This window comes from Yarrowia lipolytica, chromosome 1C, assembly GCF_001761485.1.
Source record: "Yarrowia lipolytica chromosome 1C, complete sequence".
Taxonomy (NCBI): Eukaryota; Fungi; Ascomycota; class Dipodascomycetes; order Dipodascales; genus Yarrowia; species Yarrowia lipolytica.
Window position 1 is genome coordinate 2,314,600 of NC_090772.1, and position 18,632 is coordinate 2,333,231.

General features: G+C 50.0%; 6 protein-coding genes and 1 pseudogene across 6 annotated transcripts; 5 read left to right on the forward strand and 2 right to left on the reverse strand.

Annotated features, from left to right (window-relative positions):
• Positions 1-406: 406 nt before the first annotated feature.
• On the forward strand, positions 407-1,399 carry YALI1_C23150g (uncharacterized protein; the record flags this gene model as incomplete). The annotated part of the gene is made up of 1 exon (XM_501892.3): positions 407-1,399. The coding sequence occupies one exon, from the start codon at positions 407-409 to the stop codon at positions 1,397-1,399; it is 993 nt and encodes a 330-aa protein (XP_501892.3).
• A 1,562-nt stretch (positions 1,400-2,961) lies between these two features.
• On the forward strand, positions 2,962-4,248 carry YALI1_C23175g (uncharacterized protein; the record flags this gene model as incomplete). The annotated part of the gene is made up of 1 exon (XM_501894.3): positions 2,962-4,248. The coding sequence occupies one exon, from the start codon at positions 2,962-2,964 to the stop codon at positions 4,246-4,248; it is 1,287 nt and encodes a 428-aa protein (XP_501894.3).
• Positions 4,249-4,793: 545 nt separating this feature from the next.
• YALI1_C23193g (uncharacterized protein) lies at positions 4,794-6,317 on the forward strand (the record flags this gene model as incomplete). The annotated part of the gene is made up of 1 exon (XM_501895.3): positions 4,794-6,317. One exon carries the CDS (start codon positions 4,794-4,796, stop codon positions 6,315-6,317), a length of 1,524 nt encoding a protein of 507 aa, XP_501895.2.
• A 344-nt stretch (positions 6,318-6,661) lies between these two features.
• Positions 6,662-8,518, reverse strand: YALI1_C23217g (uncharacterized protein; the record flags this gene model as incomplete). The annotated part of the gene is made up of 2 exons (XM_068282434.1): positions 6,662-7,165; positions 7,223-8,518. The coding sequence occupies 2 exons, from the start codon at positions 8,516-8,518 to the stop codon at positions 6,662-6,664; spliced, it is 1,800 nt and encodes a 599-aa protein (XP_068138535.1).
• Positions 8,519-10,828: 2,310 nt separating this feature from the next.
• YALI1_C23254g (uncharacterized protein) lies at positions 10,829-11,923 on the forward strand (the record flags this gene model as incomplete). Its single annotated transcript, XM_501897.3, has 1 exon — positions 10,829-11,923. The coding sequence occupies one exon, from the start codon at positions 10,829-10,831 to the stop codon at positions 11,921-11,923; it is 1,095 nt and encodes a 364-aa protein (XP_501897.3).
• A 3,639-nt stretch (positions 11,924-15,562) lies between these two features.
• YALI1_C23301g (Compare to YALI0C16269g, Misc non-coding, no similarity) lies at positions 15,563-15,655 on the forward strand (annotated as a pseudogene).
• A 1,914-nt stretch (positions 15,656-17,569) lies between these two features.
• On the reverse strand, positions 17,570-18,241 carry YALI1_C23323g (uncharacterized protein; the record flags this gene model as incomplete). The annotated part of the gene is made up of 2 exons (XM_068282435.1): positions 17,570-17,800; positions 18,041-18,241. 2 exons carry the CDS (start codon positions 18,239-18,241, stop codon positions 17,570-17,572), a joined length of 432 nt encoding a protein of 143 aa, XP_068138536.1.
• Positions 18,242-18,632: the final 391 nt, after the last annotated feature.

An 18,632-nucleotide genomic window follows, 5' to 3' on the forward strand; every position in this document is an offset into this window, starting at 1 on the left:
CTCTTCACGATCTCTGGCTACGCGGTGACAACCTGACTTCTGCCTCCGACAGCATCAAGACAACAGACAGTTGTGCGAACAGACAGGTTGTGCAAGACAGTTGCTCTACAAATCACTCCAGCTGAGACAACCTAGTGTCATCTGAAAACGACCGGCGATAGAGTATCCACTTGTACCATCATCCTCTTCATTCGACAGACCGATTTGGCAGTCTAGCTCCAGCTTCAGAGGCGACCCACTCACGATATATACCAACCGCAGTCACCGCCACCAGCAAGTGACCCAGCAACTAATAACTTCAGCAGTCAGATTTGCTGTTTGACACGCTTCCCACTCACATTCAACAGTCACAGCATCTAATCCGACGACCCTTCCTCGTTTCAATATCACTAATACTACCACCACAATGAGACTCATCCCTCTACTTCTCACAGGCGCCTACGGCCTCTCCATTCCCATTGCAGAGGTCCAGAACTCCCCCGAGGATCTCAGCTCTCTCGACAAGCGACAGACCCCTCCGGAGGTGTCCCAGATTGTCGACGCAACTAAAGACCTCACCCAGGACCCTGCCTGGCAGGCCATTGGCCAAATGCTGAACGGAGGCAACGCTGCCACCATGGATACGGAACAAAAGTCCAGCGAGGCTGCTGCTGCTCAGACCGAGATTCAGAGCTTGCTCACAAAGTACTACTCGTCCATCCCCAACTGGCAGAGCATTGTGAGCACTGCCACCGCCGGTCTTAACCAGGGCAGTGCAAACGGGCCGGCCGGAGGTAACGGCGGAAACCCTGTAAACGGGGGTCCTCAACAGTCCGGCAACAACCTCATGGACCAGCTCATGTCCGCACAAGCAGCGGCATCTCGACAGCTCGCTTCTGCATCGGCAGCCCCTGCTGTGCTCGCTCCTTCAGCGCAGTCCCAGCCTCCTGCCCCCGCCACAGCCGTGGTTGTTCCTGCCAACACCATCCCCACAAGAGAGCCCGACGGAATCGCAGGCACCATGCCCGGCATTGTGGTCCAGAGCCAGTCTCAAAACTCACAGTCTTCGAGCTCCCCCAACACTGCCCCTGCTGGTAACATTGCAGGTACACGAACCGGTCTCGTGGTGTTGCAGGGCCCCACCTCGACATTGACCCCTAGCAGCACACCCCCCGCAGGCAACATTGCCGGTACTCGATCTGGACTCATTGTGTTGCAGAACACAAACACAGCATCTTCTTCTGCGTCTTCCAGACCACCGGCACCCTCCACGGTCACTGTGAGCCCCAGCAGCCCCGAAAACATTGCTGGAACCAGATCTGGTTTTGTTGTTGTTGGAAACACTGCCTCAAGCAGCAGCAGCAGCAGCAGCAAGCAAGCAGCAGCAGCAGCAGCAGTCCCAGCGGTCCCTCCACCGTGACGCAAACCGCAGCTACCCCTACAGATGCCACTGGAGCTCTTCTTCAGGGCATTGCTGGTCTTTTGGGTGGAGGAGCGCTCGGAAACCTCGGCAACCTGGTCGGAGGAAGTTCCATCGCTACTCCTACCGGTGGCACTCTTCCTACTGCTCCTGCTTCTGGTTCCCAGAGCGACCATCCACAACCCGGACCTGATGGAGTCGTGACCATCACCATTACCCCCGGCGCCATGTTCCCCAAGGCCACCACCTTTGTCAGCGGCGCAGTTCCCAAGGGCGCCGCTCCTCTACTCGCTGTATCTCTCGCTGCCCTCATCCCTCTTTTGTTGTAAAACCGAGGTAGCAGCAAAGTTATAGCCGGCGTTGTCATTCGAGAATGGCAACACCATTCGTGACCATTGTCACTCACGACGCCTCAAAGGCCGACTGAAAATATTTATGAGGAGCTACCTTGGTAGACCACCGTGTTAGTAATGTAATGTATATTTTATGACAAGACGTAGCGAGAGGCAGACGAGACTCCGGAACCATCATCAATGTCAGTAGGAGTAGGAGAAGTCAAGTGGCTTCAGACAACATCTCTGTGCAATTCCACGAGTTGTACAACCATCGTACAAGGCGGAAAATCCAGAAATGTTCCAATCTGCGTAAAATCATTTTACTCAAACCTGAGATCTTTTGTGATTCGCCCGAACTCCACTCAGTCAAGGGTCTGGCTGCTGCACCCACTCGAGGAGATGCACCAACATGGGTTAGACCACAATCTAAAGCCATGTTCCTGATCTTAGTAAACCAACTGTCGGCTAGTTTACTAAGATTAACAAGTCACATGACGTCCCAGGAATTGCTGCCGTACCATCTGTATGGCAAAGATAGATTGGAAGCACAGGTTATGACAGGATTTCGACTGCACAAAGAAGGACCCTTCAACACAAACGTGCAAGTACCTTACCCGTATCCGTACCCGTACAGTACCCAAACATGTTCTTCTATCACGTGACCTTCTCTCCTCTTATCCTGCCTGAGTTTCGCTAATACTCGTAATCTCATCATCATCCACCACTGATCGACATGGGAGCGAACCTAGAGGCCGTTAGTGTGTGGTTTGTTGCATGTGGGTCGCCGTGTGGGGTTTGTGTGTTTGTGTCTGTGTTTGCAGGGTATATAAGGGTCGTGATGTCGTCTCCCACGGGATCTTTTCTTCTTCACTCAGTTGGCCGGCTATTTCCTCTCCAGAGCTCGCTCACAGGGCCACGTCATTCATGTTTTTTGTCTCTGGCAGGTGAGTACCAAACCTTATTCCGCGTGCATCTAAAACTTATCTTGAACCCTTCCTCCACATAGCTTCCTGTGATAGCACTAACGAGGGGTACAGGAAAGTACACAAAACGGACGCAAAAAGGACGCCAAACGGACGCCAAACGGACGCAAAAAGGACGCCAGAAACACATACACATCACGTGATACGACACGGCTGATTCGGAAACTCAGACGACTCTTTCTTCAGCCGATTTTCCAATCTCAGACACTACCAAGACCACATTCGTTAGAGTCACGCAAACACAATGAAGGCGTTCTCGACACTCACAACAGTCTTGTTGGCACTAGTGGCGCTTCTCAGCTTCGCCTCGGCTGAGTCTTTCGACATCAAATACTCGGTCCAAGACAAGGCCCTCATCACCCCCAAGTCACACCCCTCTCTGTTCTCCTTCACAGGCCGGTGGTACAAGCGAAGAGACACATTCATTGCCTCTAACTGGCCCGGCACCTATGTGTCAGCTCTTGTCTATGGCAAGAACGTGACGCTCATTCTCAAGCCCCTCAATACCGGTAAGGTGACTAATCACAAGTTCTCCTACTCCATCGACAAGGGCCGCATCCAGGAGGCTGCCATTCAGGAGTACGACTCTGGCATTTCGTCTACCCTGGAACTCACTCTATCCGTGCCTGAAACTAGCCAGCCCGATAAGAATGTGTTGGTGCCCCGTCTGCTGACCATCTACTCGCACGCCGAAACGCCCCTGCGTCTGCACGGCCTCTACATGGGCAATGTAGTGATTAACGAGGGCAAGAACTGGGCCGAGACGCAGCACGATATTCCCCGAATTGAGTTCGTGTCCAACTACAACACTTCTGTCGCCACTCCCAACATCTTCAAGGAGCTGGCATTTACTGTCCCCGAGCAGCTGGGGGTGCACCATTCGCACGTGACCGCCGACATTTGTCTCGCCCCCGACTGCTATCCCAACAAGTACGCCATGATGGAGCAGTACTTCTACTTCCATTACTTTGACGGCGTACGGCCCAAGCGGGGAGTGGATCCCAAACCCGCGTTTTTCCAATTTGACCGGGAGGACGTGTTTTTGCCGCTCAACGAGCCCCAAGTAATTGTGGTGGACATTGGAGACATGGACATGAAGAAGAACATTGATCTGGTCACATTTGGCGAAGATTTCAAGAAGTTCCTCGCCTCAATCATGGTTCAGGCCTACCACAACATCAACCACATTTTTGTGCTGGTCAAGCCTGGCCGTTACGAGCAGGCCACCTACAAGGCCATTGAGGAGATTCCCTCAAGCCGAATCACCCCCGTGTACTACGCCCGAGAGACCCCCGACTGGTGGAAGGGCTTCATGTGCTCCAACGTGATCCCCGCCACCGGCAAGCCGTTCCCCTACGACTCGCTGTGTGGCAACAAGAGCTTTACCTTTTCCACCAAGGGTGTGCTTGGCCACTCCAACGTGTGGATCATGCTTGCAGGCATTATTGCTATTTCCGGTGGTGGATTTTACTTCATCAAGAAGCGGGGAGGCATTTACCAAGGTCTTCCTGTTTCCAAGCAGGATAAGTAAGCAGAGTGGAGAGAGCGTAGCTCAAGATACGTACGTGTGCACGGGCCCAACACCTGTTTAAGTGCGACAGCATTGCATAATAATGGATGGTTTTGAAAGATGGTCACTTTATGACGCCACCTGCCACCTCGATTTATTTGCCACTTCACTTTGAAATATGATGGCGATTATCTTCTGAGAAAAAAAGGAACCAAGCGATATCAAGAATGCCTATCTTTGGGCTTCTCTGGAGTGATGGCGTGGTGGCTTTGAATAATGTATGAGTATCGATGTTCTTGTAGTGTGGCGACCGTAGCATAGCACAAACTGGTCCCGGGGTAGATCGGAAGTACAGTAAGTGAGTAGCAGGCCATGTCAAACACAGCTCGGTTTATTGTGATATTTACACACGTCTAGATTGTGCTGTGATCGCATTTTGCGTCGTAAATGTAAGGAGACCAGATTTATCATACCCTAGCCCTCAAATTGAGTTTTTTGGAAAAAAAATATATTAGACTACATGCCGGTAGTGAGCACAATTTAGCCAAAGCACAACTCTTCACACCATGAGCAAACGAGCCGCTGAAGACAAGCAGACGCCCACCAAGGCGACCAAGACGTCCGAATCCGCCGACGCAGCCTCCACCGCGACCTCTGGCACTCCCCAGGAGCTGTCTGAGATGGAGCAACTGGAGCTCAAGTACGGAGGCATGGAGGATCGATATGACGATGACGGAGAGTCTGAGGAGGAAATCTTTGAGGCTGGGGACGAAAATGATGAGGAAATGGATGATGTGACGGAGGAGGAGGCCAAAACCCGGGCCATGGAGGCTATTGCCAAAGACAATGCTGTCAAGACGGCAAAGTCTGTGTTTGTGCCACAATTGCATGAGCTGACTCCCGACATGGTGATGGAGCCGGACATGTCTGTTTACGAGATGATTCACAGCTGCCGGCTCAAGTGGCCCTGTTTGTCGTTTGACATTCTGCCCGATTCTCTGGGTTCCGACAGATCCACCTACCCTCACACTACCTACCTGGCCTGCGGTACTCAGGCCCAGAAGCCCAGGGATAACGAGATTTTGGTTCTCAAGATTTCGCAGCTCGGCAAGACGCAGTTTAACGAGGACGACGACGAGTCTGAGGATGAGGAAGACGATTCCGACCCCGTCATGATCAGCAAACACATTCCTACCAACTCGACTGTTAACCGAGTCCGAACTTCTCCTTTTGGAAACAAGACGGGCGAGTACCTTACTGCATCCATGATGGAGTCGTCCGAGTGCCACATCTGGGACCTGTCTCCTCAGATCAAGTCGTTTGACGTGCCTGGATCCACAATCTCCAAGCAGCAGCTCAAGCCTCTCTACACCATCAAGCAGCACAAGACCGAAGGCTACGCGGTTGACTGGAGCCCCCTTGTTACTGGTGGCGAACTTCTGACGGGAGATTGTGACGGAAACATCTACCAGACCTCTCGAGGCCAGTCAGGATTCACCACTTCCGAGAACCCCTACTCTGTGGGCTCTTCCGTGGAAGACCTGCAGTGGTCGACTTCGGAAAAGACAGTTTTCGCCTCTGGAGGCGTTGACGGACTCATTCGAATCTGGGACACTCGACAGAAGCAGAACAAGGCCGCTCTGGAGGTCCGAGCTACCAACACGGACATTAACGTCATGTCTTGGAACCACAAGGTGAGCTATCTGCTCGCGTCTGGACACGATGATGGTACCTGGGGAGTTTGGGATCTGCGTTCGTTCCAGAAGCCCAACCCCAAGCCAGTGGCTGCTTTTGATTTCCACAAGAAGCCCGTCACCTCCATCGAGTTCCATCCTACCGAGGACTCTGTGGTTGCTGTGGCTTCTGAGGATTCTACTGTTACTCTGTGGGATCTGGCTGTGGAGGCTGATGATGACGAGGTCAAGCAGCAGCTCAAGGACAACGGCGATATCGCCCAGATTCCTCCCCAGCTGCTGTTTGTGCACTGGCAGGCCAACCCCAAGGAGGTGCGATGGAACAAGCAGATCCCCGGCCAGCTGGTTTCCACCGGCTCCGATGGCCTGAACCTGTGGAAGTCCATTTCGGTCTAGACAAGCACGAGCTGAGAGAGTGCTTGTACACCGCATTTGTACCTCCACATCGCATAACATCTTCCAGAACCACACACTCACATTACATTATTCCTCCATATAGTCCATTAATAGATTGCTATACTTAACCGGAGGAGTTGGCTGGAGCCAGTACTTCTAGCAAAGCAAAGAGGTAGAAACGAAGCTTGCCATGAAGGGTTAATACAGGTTCTTGTCGTAGATTTGAAGTACTCTACGAGTGTGGTTGAATCGATCAGGCACTACACTATCCCCTTTCAAGATCCCAATAGTTTTGGATTACATACCAACTTCCCCAGTCTCTCAATGAAAACCCATCAACTCATCTATTTCTTCAGCTTTTCTTCCTGACCTTTGCAAGAGCCGAAATGGGGGTCTTCCAACTTCTCAGATGGACTCTCACTCAGCTCCGTATCGCTTTGGGATCTCACTTCAATTCTGTAGTCGTCAGGCTCGATATCTTCTCCCTCATCCACGCTAACACTGCCTTGTTCCTTGAAGTCAACAGAAGGGTAGCACAAGACTGCGAGGAACATCATGGCGGCGCAGGCAAAGGTGCCATAGAGCATGTGTTTCATGGTTTCATCGAAGGCGCGGTTGATCTCGTTTCGCACCGGGGAGCCAATGGGGAACTTGGTGGCCTTCTTGATCTTGTTGATGATCAGGTTGAGGTCCTTCTGGGGGATATCGGGTGCGTACTTGTGGATGTATTGCGGGTAGACCTCTTTGTAGATGGCTCCGAGAATGGCGTCTCCAACAAGCTGTCCGATTCCCCCCATGGTGAAGTAGACTGCGGTGACCTTGGCGACCTTGTGCTTGTCAAACATGGCCTGGGCAATGGTTCCACAGGGAATTTAGAGGGTTCCTCGTCCGATACCCTCAATCACCTGGGAAATTATCAGGATACCCAGTCCCGAGTGTTGTCGTCGGAACCGGTAGGTGAGACCAGTTCCAACAAGATAGAGGCAGGTTCCCAGCACCATCATGTGCTTGGGTTTTCCGCTCCACAGCAGGTATGGCGCCGCAAAGAGAATACCAAAGGCGTTGTTGGCCACCGTCACGGCACTATTGATATTGGTGGTGGCCTTTGGGCTGTATCCTCGGACCACCAGCAGCCATGAGGTGTAGTAGGGCACCGACAGCTTGTTGGACATACTTGAGAAGAAGAGAATGGTACAGGAGCAGATCATGGCTCTGTTTCTGAACAGTTTCCACGATATGAGCGGAGATTGCGCCCCGTAAATCTCCCATAGCGGGAAAGCCGCCAACAGGAAACTGCCGATGGTGAGCATGGCGATGAAACCGGGCCTGGACCATTTGTCTGTGCCTTCTGCCAGAGTGATGGGGAAGAATAGGAGAATGGTTCCGGCGCAGAGCATGACCAGTCCCACGATATCGAATGACAAGAGAAACCGCTTGAAGCCGCCGGGAGTGTAAAAGTCTCCGCGGGCTCCAAGTCTGAATTCCTTGACTCGCATCACCGAGAACAAGAAGAGAACGCCCAGAGAGCAAACAGGAATCACTATGGCAAACATTCCGTAGCCCCATCTCCAGGTGGCCACATCGAGGATAGCACCTACGATGGGCGCCGCCGCGTAGGGTCCCCAAATGTTGGGCGACTGGATGAACGACGAGAAGATGATTCGGGTGTTGATTGTCGAGGTGTCTGAGGCGTACAATTCGGTCATCATATGGCCTCCAACCGTGGCCACTTCCCAAAAGACAATACCTGCAAAGTAACAGCCAGTGTTTGGAGCACTGGCAAACAGTACTGAGCCAACCAGGTGACACAGAACAACGATAACCCATCCCTCCAGACGTCCGATATGGTCGCAGACTTTTGCAAACGCCGGCCTGGTGACAATGAAGATGGAAGACTGGACCACAGCCTTACTGGACAGCAGCGAAAGACCGGCGAAATGAGAGGTGGCCAGGGGAGCCATAGTTGGGTGGACCTTTTCGGCAAGCTCTTTGCTGGCCGCGTACAAGTAGACGAAGATCCAGCCGACAATAATGATGGGCCGGGTCCATCCTCGCTCTTTGGCGTTGGTGCTTGATCCCCTTTTGGGATAGTGCTTGATCTGGGCCTTGGAGAAGAAGACGGCTCTGACCCAAGGGTGGAAACAGATCAACTTTTCGAGTCTTTCTCCCCATGTCTTCTGCTTGTGACCTATCTTTTCCATGTTGAATGCCCATTTGATCCTGGCTCGTTCATTCCTTTTATACTGCCTGAGAGTGGCTACATAAGCGGATAGATCTGGGCCGGTAGGGTCTCATTAGTACGCCGTCACGTTGAAAGGACACTAGTGGGCTCAAATACGGTGCTAAAAACCTGTAGTACTTGTGGTATTATCCATTTATCAGATCCGTAATGGTGGAACAGTATGTACTGTACTGTACCCTCAAGCCCTGGCACATTGCCGTGATAGCTAGAAGGTTGTCAATGGGAAACAGACAGTATTGTAACAGTAAAAACAGATGAATTGTTGTCTTGGAGACTGCTCAGACAAGGAATTTGACCATAGTCACCATAACTGACGGTTTAATCCCGGGAGTCCATCTAATCTGAAGCATCAGACGTACGTAGAAAAAATGTTCGCACTAAAATCTGTTCTCGATCGCACTAAACTAAACTTGCAATGAGAAGTTTGTGAATACGTGGATGATGACCTTCTCCAGTTCCGGGAGACCCGGATAACCGAAGAAGGAGTGGGCATCACCACCTCAAGGTGTAGCTGTGCAAACCCACTTCCAACTCAATTGAAGGCTCCTCTTGGAGCACGGGCGAAAAAACAGGACAGCAGGGCTGAAGTTGAACACCAACCAACTTGATGACTTATCAATCTACTTTTTATAGGACAGACCCAGCTTTTTATTAGCTCGTTATAGGCCCAACGGTCATTGAACGCGAAGACAAAGCAAAAGCTTGGCCTGCATTGCCGTCTTGGCAACAGTGTTATACGACATGTCTGTCACGGTGGCTGGAGAGACTTCTGGATATGAAAAAGGAGACCAGAAAAGAAAAAACTGGAGAAAAATGCCGAAATAAATGCCGAAACAACACTTTTCATAACTTTGTGACTTTGTTACCACATCAGAACCTGTGACGGCAGATACGTACATAATTGTAGTGTCCTTCGCTGCATGTACTTGTTTCTGACAGTGAAGAAATTTTACAGACACCAAATTCACAAGCGACTTTACCCTTCGGAACATGGCCATTAGCGTGGACCTTGACTTTGACAGCAGGCTACTTGTAGTCTAGAAACTGTGCAGTGCAGGTTGTCCTTCCCTCCCCTTGTTGGCTCACTAGCGGAACGTGTTGGAGCGTCTTCTACGCTATTTTGGACTTTTAGACTGCTATCCCTTTAGACAACCCAACAGTGCTGTTTTGCAACAAACAAAGTAGTTTTCTCCACAATTGCCAGGTGTTGGAAAACCTCAACATGAGTGACTCCCCACTAGTCTCCATTCTAAGCGGCCAATTCACCCAGCTGAATTTGTCAACCTGATGGCGTGCCCAGCCGAATCCTCCACCAGAGTCCGGAGATTGCCTCGAGGAGGTTTTCTGTGAGAGAGAAGAGTCTGGTGTATCGGAGCGTCTTACAGCAAGTGATAGGTTACCTACCTGCTTACTGAGAGTTTCCACTTCCTACTTGCTTACTAAGAAATACCCACCCTGCTTACTAAAAGTTTCAACTTCCTACTTGGCTTACTAAAGAATACCCACCTGCTTACTAAAAGTACCTTCACCCTAACCCCGCCAGCAAAACGCTAGAGCACACAAACAGTACACGGACACACGAATGAAACGCGAACGACATTGACGAACGCACAAAAACAATGGGGAGAGACATGTTTATTGACCTCCAAGAATAACTCTACCTCCCGGACAATCGAGATACCAATGCATTGTTCGTGGAGACACTGAACAGATGACACGGGGGAATGCCGCACATTCATACCCATACTCCAATGACTTGGTGGTACCAGCTGAAGTAGTGACAAGCTCCTACAGTACTGTACCAGTACTCGTACTCGTATTGTACTTGTACTCGTGTTGTACTGCCACGTTAACCCACAACCCCTGGCTCAGACCACGTGAAGCAAGAAGTTCTGTGACCAATTCGGTTAGATCATCAAGAGCTAGTCGAGACTACTTTTAACGCCTACAGTCAAAACAACCTATGGTGGATTTATGGCGCTAGACATGGCGCTAGATGATACGGCGCTACACATGCGGTATTTCGTGACAGTAGCGCGAAAAGTTTTACTTCTGAGATATATAATCCCTTAGTGCAACACACTTCTAGCCGATATCTTAACCTCTGACACCAATCTGGTTCATACTAAGGGTAGTCGTGCTGGAGTACATTCTGCTTCATCATCATCTGCTCTCTGTCTGTCCTGTCTGTGACCTAGATTCATCTATCATTTGTCTACTACGCGTAGACCACTTGGTCTTCCACTGACATCTACTTGACTCGCCAAGTATGCTTCTCCGATCACTTCTATTTGCGTCGTTGCAAATCTCAGCAGCTCTTGCCCAGACTGCTCTGACAAGTCCCATCACCTCTCTGGAAGTACATATCGCTCGAAAGCCGACCGTCAAAAAAGCGTTCCAGTGGAACACCTGGGAGGCTGAGATGGGCTTCGCATTTGATAATGTCACTGCTTCAGCCATCCAAAGTGGAGACTACTTTGACTTCACCATCAAAGGCCCTCTCGCCCCTTACTCCGAGTCTTCTGAGGTTCCTCTGACCTACGATTTTTACATTGAGACCGACAACAAGGAGCAGTTGTTCCACGTGACTGCTACTGACGACAACCACTCCTTTCGAGCCACCGCAACCGACTTTTTTGACTCCCCCCCAGGTGAGACTTTCAACCTTGCTGGAACTTTCAGTGTGGACTTTTTAATTCCCGCGTCTGCGCCCCTTGTGGACAGCGTCTTTACCGTCGGCCCTTTCAAAAGCACCATTTCTTTTATTCTGCCTACTCCTTTGACCACGCAAGCCAAGGGTGAGAAGGTGAAAGTCCAAATGACACGCAAGGGCACTTACCTCATTGCCGAGATCTTCTCTTTGGTGTACCAGTCTGCTGGTCAACCTGCCCTTCCCAAAGATGGTAGGTTCAACAGACTACAGGCCACCTCTGGGGCCACATTTGAGCGGGAACCGAGCCATCCCTGGGGCTTTGTTGATGCGTACTATATCGATGTCAACTTGAAGAGATACGATGGTGCAGGGTCCCCGATTGATGCAGACTTTGCTCCTCCGGGAAACAGTTTTGTCAATGCGTCGGAGATGTATTCTCATCTAGACTGGTACAAAATGCCTGCTAACCCCTCCAAGGCGGTTGGACTGTATGTGTCAGCCCGTAGTAAAATGAGCGGGTCCGATGATAGCTCTTGTTTTTACTACACTGGTAACTATCGATACGTTTTTTCATTGAGTCCCATCTGTGTTGCCCAGGGTCGAGGAGCCGAGGGCTTGCCCAACGGAGAGGGTTTGATAGCAGTTGACGTTGTTGTTCCGTTGGCTACAAGTTCTGAGGTCACTACAAGTAGTGCCGAGGCTAACTTCTGAGGTGACCACCCGTGCTGATATCTTTTCTGAGGTGACTTCCAGTACTGAAGCTACTCCTGAGGCGGACTTCCAGTGCTGAGGCACTACTGAGGCGACTTCCCAGTGCCCGAGGCTACTCCTGAAGGTGACTTCCAGTGCCGATGCCTTTTCTAATGTGACTTCCCAGTGCCGAGGCTACTCCTGAGGTGACCACTAGTGTGATCCCTTTTCCAACGTGAACTTCCAGTGCTGTTCCATTTTCTAATGTGACTTCCCAGTGCTGATAGCTCTTCTGTGGTGACCACTAGTGCTTGATCCCTTTTCCAATGTGACTTCCAGTGCCTGTTCCCTTTTTAATGTGTGACTTCCAGTGCTGATCGCTCTTTTCTGTGGTGACACACTAGTGCTGATCCCTTTTTCCAATGTGACTTCCCAGTGCTAACAGCTCTTCTGATGTGACTTCCAGTGCTGATGTTCTCTTCTGAGGTGACCACCAGTGCTGATATCTCTTCCGAGGCGACTTTCCAGTGCGGAAACTACTCCTGAGGTGACCACTAGTGCTGGTCCCTTTTTTCCAATATGACTTCCAGTTGCTGTTCCCTTTTCTAATGTGACTTCCAGTGCTCACAGCTCTTCCGAGATGACGACCAGTGGCGAGGCTACTCCTGAGGCGACCACCAGTGCTGGATAGCTCTTCTGTGGTGACTACTAGTGCTGGGTCCCTTTTTCCAATGTGACTTCCAGTGCTGATCCCTTTTTAATGTGACTTCCAGTGCACAGCTCTTCTGATGGTGACTTCCCAGTGCTAACAGCTCTTCTTGATGTGATTCAGTGCTGATGTCTTTCTGAGGTGACCACCAGTCTGATAATCTCTTCCGAGGCGACTTTCAGGGCGAGACTACCTCCTGAGGTGACTTCCAGTGCCGAGGCTACTTCTGAGGTGACCACAAGTGCTTGATAGCTCTTCTGTGGTGACTACTACTAGTGCTGGGTCCCTTTTCCAATGTGACTTCCAGTGCTGATCCCTTTTTTATGTGACTTCCAGTGCTAACAGCTCTTCTTGTGGGCACTTAGTGCTTGATCCCTTTTCCAATGTGACTTCCAGTGCTAACAGCTCTTTCTGATGTGACTCCAGTGCTGATGTCTCTTTTGAGGTGACCAACCAGTGGCTGATATCTTTCCGAGGCGACTTCCAGTGCCGGAGACTACTCCCGAGGTGACTTTCCAGTGCCGGCTACTTTTGAGGTGACACCAGTGGCTGATGTCTTTTGAAGGCGACCACCAGTGCTGCGATATCTCTTCTGAGGCGACTTCCAGTGCCGAGGACTACTCCTGAGGTGACTTCCAGTGCCGGGGCTACTTCTGAGGTGACCACCCAGTGCTGATATCTCTTCGAGGTGACCGCCAGTGCCGAGGCTACTCCTGAGGCGACTTCCAGTGCTGGGGCTACTCCTGAAGTGACTTCCAGTGCTGAGGCTACTCCTGATCCTCCCAGTAGTGTCGAGACTTCCAGTACATCTGAGAGTGCATCTGATGATGAGACTACTAGTGCTTCGACTACCTCTGAGGAAGCTTTAACCGTGTTTGTGACCGAGCAAGCAATAACCGTGTCTGTGATCGAGCAAACAACTACCGTCTCTTCGTCTGAACCAACCGCATCTGCGTCTGAACGAGAACCAACCGTGTCTGCTACCAACTCGTCTACTGCCGCTCCCAGACCCTCATCTAGCACCAAGGTCTTCATAAACATCAATAGCACTGATCCTGTCACTGGGAAGGTCACCAGAGCGCCCGTGACTAGTGCTTTGACCACCTCTGAGGAAGCTGCAACCATGTCTGCGACCGAGCAAACAACAGCCGTCCCTTTATCTAAACCAACCGCATTTGCGTCTGAACAAGAATCAACTGTGTCTGCCACCAACTCGTCTACAGCTTCCGGACCCTCATCCAGCGCCAAGGTCTTCATAAACATCAATAGCACTGGTCCTGTCTCTGATAAGGCCACCAGAGCGCCTACGTTGCTTTTAGGATACAACACCACTGCCGCAGACAGCGGTAATCATGTGACTGCTACCATCACTGTTACTAGCACTTGTGCCACCGCCACTGCCACCGTAACAACCGGCTGCATCACTGTTGTCGACGGCGTCACCTCTTCCTTCACTGTCGTAGTTGTCCCTAGCAAAGCTGGTTCTGGGTCTGATGGTTCTTCCAAGGCTGATTCTACTGCCTCAGGAATCCATTCTGGAGTGATTGACTCCGAGGAGAGGCCCAATTCCGAGTCCTGGTCAGCAGAGAGCAAATCCGAGTCTCATTTTGGATCTACCAGCACAGAAAAGAGCGATTCTCAGCTCGGAGACATTTCTGACTCCTCTGATGTTGCTCCAGACGTTTCTGATGTTGCTCCAGACTCCTCTGTGGTTGCTTCCGACTTCTCTGAAGCTGCTTACGACTCAGCAGATGTTGGATATTCCTCTCGTGAGTCTATTGGCCTGTATTTGCCTGGATCTTCCTCTCGACCTTCCTCTGGACCTTTCTCGGGCCCCAACAACTCCTCCTCCATCAGACCCACTCCCTCTACTGATCAGGCCAACACTGCGTCTTCCCTTACTGTCGGTGCTGCTGCAGTCCTTTTATTAGCTGCCATGGTGGTCTAGACATTGATACCCATGGTAGACTGTATTCATTCTATGTACTAATACCTGTAACTTCACACAAGTCTCAAAGCACATTTGTAGAATGGCTGTAGAGCAAATTGTATCATATCAGTATGTACCGTATCGAACAGATCACTAAATGTCAAGTACTGTACCCAACTAGAGTAATCCAGCAATTTCCGAAAGAATGCACTTTTCAGATTTGTGATAACCCGCCTCGTTGACGAGCTGTACAGGTCTATATCTGAATATCGTTATCTGGATATTTACTGCGGGTAACGATAGGCGAAACAAAAAGGGCTGGCAAGTTGGGAGTCTGGTATAATTGGGCATTCGGAATTGATTACAACTTTCAGAAATGTAATTACTCATCTACAGCGTGTGTTATGTCAAATGTTTGGATGTGCAAACCCGTTCCTCAGACAATCTTTCTGTAGACAGTGCTAGAACTTTGGGGACGAAAGAGAACTCTCCAACTCGGCGAGTAAAACTCCGATTAGGAAGTAAAGGCTTTCCATCAATTGGAACCCCTGTTTGTCTAGTCTGAATCGAACCATCTTTCGGTATGGACTGCTCAGGAAGTGGTTCTGGTGCGGTTAACATGGGAACTACCCGTTTACAGAATGGTGAATAAATTACTAATCACTGGAAAGGTAAGAAGAAGACTTTCTAATCTACAAACTTGTCCAGTGGTCTGATCGACCATTACCCAAGTTCAACATGTTGAAGGGAAAACGTCGACGTAGGCGACAAACATAGACTGACTCCTGTATCGTCTTTCTGTTAAATGTTCTTGTGTACTCACTGGAGTCTCGTCGCTTTGGGCTGGGATTTACCTACAAGTACTGTAGCTAACCGCCAGTCTCACAAAGAAGTCCCCGTGAGCAATTCTGAACCGACTGTCATACAACTATTGCTTTGATCTTCGTAGTCCCACGATCAATGGCAATAGTTGCACCATATGGTGGAACAGCGGTTTGTCAAGATTGAGGAGCTGCGAGCCATGCTGACCATCATGGCTCAGAATATGAAGAGACATGGTGCTGAGACTCAGACAATATCAAATGTATATGGTAACCGTTTTTCAAAGAGTTGACAGTCCAAGTCTTTCGATTTCTGGGTCCTCGCTGACTGCAACCCTCACAGATCTCTGCCACAGGTACTGCCACAGACTATACAAGTACAGTACATACTGAGCAGCATGTTGGTTCTCTATAGTCCATAGAGACCTATGAAACTCACAAATCAGTTGAAGAAAGCCTCGGTAGAGTGATTCTTGGAGGTTGCTTCAAGGAGACTGAGCTTCACGTCTCTGAAGTCTGAAGTCAGTCAAGGTGGACTAGTTGTGATTCAAGGAGGACTAGCTGATGCTCGACGTTGAACATCATTCTTCCGTAAATGTCTCAGGCCAGCTTGGTCAATTATGTATTTCAAAATGCAGCATTTTTGAGGGCATGGCGGGTGACATGACCAAGTTCCTAGACATGCATGTGGAGAGGGAAGGCAAGAGTGGATCTTTCACGATTGACATGGAGCGAGGCTTGAAGATAACAGCGGAAAGCCGAGCTGATACTCCTTCTACTAAAGTACTGACGAAGAACTGTTGACTACAAGAGTCTACAAGTACAGTGGATGCCACTCATTACCGTCAATGCATTGGCAAACTGAGCTTGACATACTCCAGAACCAGTGTCCTACAATTCACACAGATAACTTCGGAATTGAGACAAGAAACACAAAGGAATGGTGGTGATGATGTGTGGCGAACCAACCTGTTGGAGATTGGCCAAACAGAAGTCCATTTCTCTGTCTACAGCTGAAGCAGAGTATCAGGCCAGTGGCTAAGACAGGAGTTGGAGGAGTGCAATTTCAAGTTGCCAGATGACCAAGCTCTCGTTTTTTTCACTGACAATCAGCAAATTACTACTCCTCCCGCATTTTATCCTCGAACAATGCACATTGAGCGTGGTACCATCACTGTTCACAGTACAATCCCACCGAGAACCAACGGACATCTTCACTAAGACCCTTACAGTAACAATGAGAGCTCTGGGTATCTGAGTGATTAGGCAGCTTATGGAAGCCGAATTGCTGGGGGAGTTTGATTACGTGATACTTGTGCAAGCTGTGTATCTGTAGTACTTGAGGTCTCTCTTACAAGTACAAGTACAAGTACAGTACATTCTGGTATATCCCACAATGAGCAACTATACAGGTAGGACCGCCCAGATCCATTACAGGCTTACTAACTACTGAAACATGTTTTCGTCCCCACTAACTGTCAATAGGATCGTTCAAGTTTGTTGTTGTCTCAGCCATGCCATTATTGTACTTGTAACTTGCTAGTTACGATGTGGAACATTTTCGAGACGCCTGTTTCCGCGAGTGGTCTGGTTCTGTTGCTTGGTCTCTTGATATTCAGCATGTTGGGTCACGAGCCGTTCTCGCCAGTAATGTCCATCATTATTAGCCATTAATCTCATGATGGAGGACCCGAATGTCTCGTTATAGAGGCAGATGTACGACAAAGGGCTGAGTATGAATTGATGAGAGTCGTCCTCTACCTCAGTGGAGATGACGATGAGCGTTCAAGAGATGATGAACGCCTAAGTGACGATTGAAATGAGAGTGAGAGTGCGGATGAGAACGAAAGCTGAAACAGACTGGGTGAGAGCAAGAGATACTGTAGTTGAGATACACCGTCGAATCGATGAAAGAACTTGTTGACAAGGTCAAGTTGAAGGCACCAAGAATAAGAAGTCCCTCAGTGGCATCAACTCCAACAAACGTCTCATGTTCCACGGCAGTGCGACATCAGATGTGGCGTCTGTTCCGAGAGTAACCAAGGAGCTGCGGTTATGCCAGCTTTCGTACCTTTCTACTGCCATAAGGTAGACGGCCCAAGGAGGCGTGCTCAACAAGAGGACGTATCTTGCACTAGTTTTAGTATGGTCGCTTCGAATGGATTGCCGATGGTCTTTGGTTCGGCTGCGCTTCATCGGAACGGTCGTCATACTCGGCTACGACGCATCGAGGCCACATTTGCGGATCTGGCATGTGCCACAATGGCGTCACCGGGCTCCAACATTCGGATGACCTTTCTGTTGTCCGCGTCAGGCAAATCATCAATATGATCGAAGTCATCAAGAGCCTCGAACGACTCCTCATCGAACGGCTCCTTGAGACTGATTGGTTCGTCACCAATGGCAGTACCAACAGGGCGGTAGGAGTAATATAATTGCTACCAGCCACAGCATTGGGTTCATCTCTCTCGCCCTTGTCAAGCTCAGCATCCCCACTGTCGATTAGATGCCTGTCCATATAGCCTTGAATCCACTCAGACTCATCAGAGACCACGGTACCGTTTTGTTCTTCGGGACACGACCTTTCCGGGTCCAGAATAGACAGCTGCCAGTCGACCATGTTGTTCGATAAATCTGGTACGCCATAGTCACCATGGAATGAGGAGTGCAGTACATACCATGCGCCTCCAGCTTGAGCTCTGAAGCAAACTCAGAGTCTTCTTGTCTCGTTCATAGACCGTGGAAAGGATGAAAGAGTCGAAATCAAGTCGAACCTCAGCAACCCATCCGACAGCCTCGTCGTTGGTCGTCACGGTCAGTCCGGACAGAAAGCTGCAGATCTCACCACCATGGTTACAACTGAACTGGTGACAGGACATTGTCAGCCTTCACAACGAGTACTTCTGAAGAAACCAAACAGAGAGTGTTGATCAATGTCGGGAATGGCCGGCAGCCGACACTCCTGAAAATCCATGCACATTAGACAATCGATCCAATGGTGAATAGTGCCTCCTTCATCTTCGTAGCAGCGCCAGTCTCAATATGGAACTTTCTGTACTGAGACAAGAAGAGTCTGCGTTGGTGAAAGACCGAGGGCCGACGAGAATACTAGACCCACAGTCAACAGCAAGCAGCTAGAATGTTTTCACCACAGACAGCGTAGTTACGTTCAGGTTCAACAAGGTCCCAAAACTCCCCCAAACCCCGTCTTCTCCATACCACATCCAAGAGGATGTTTCGTAAACGGGTCATCATCAGATTGTCAGGCGG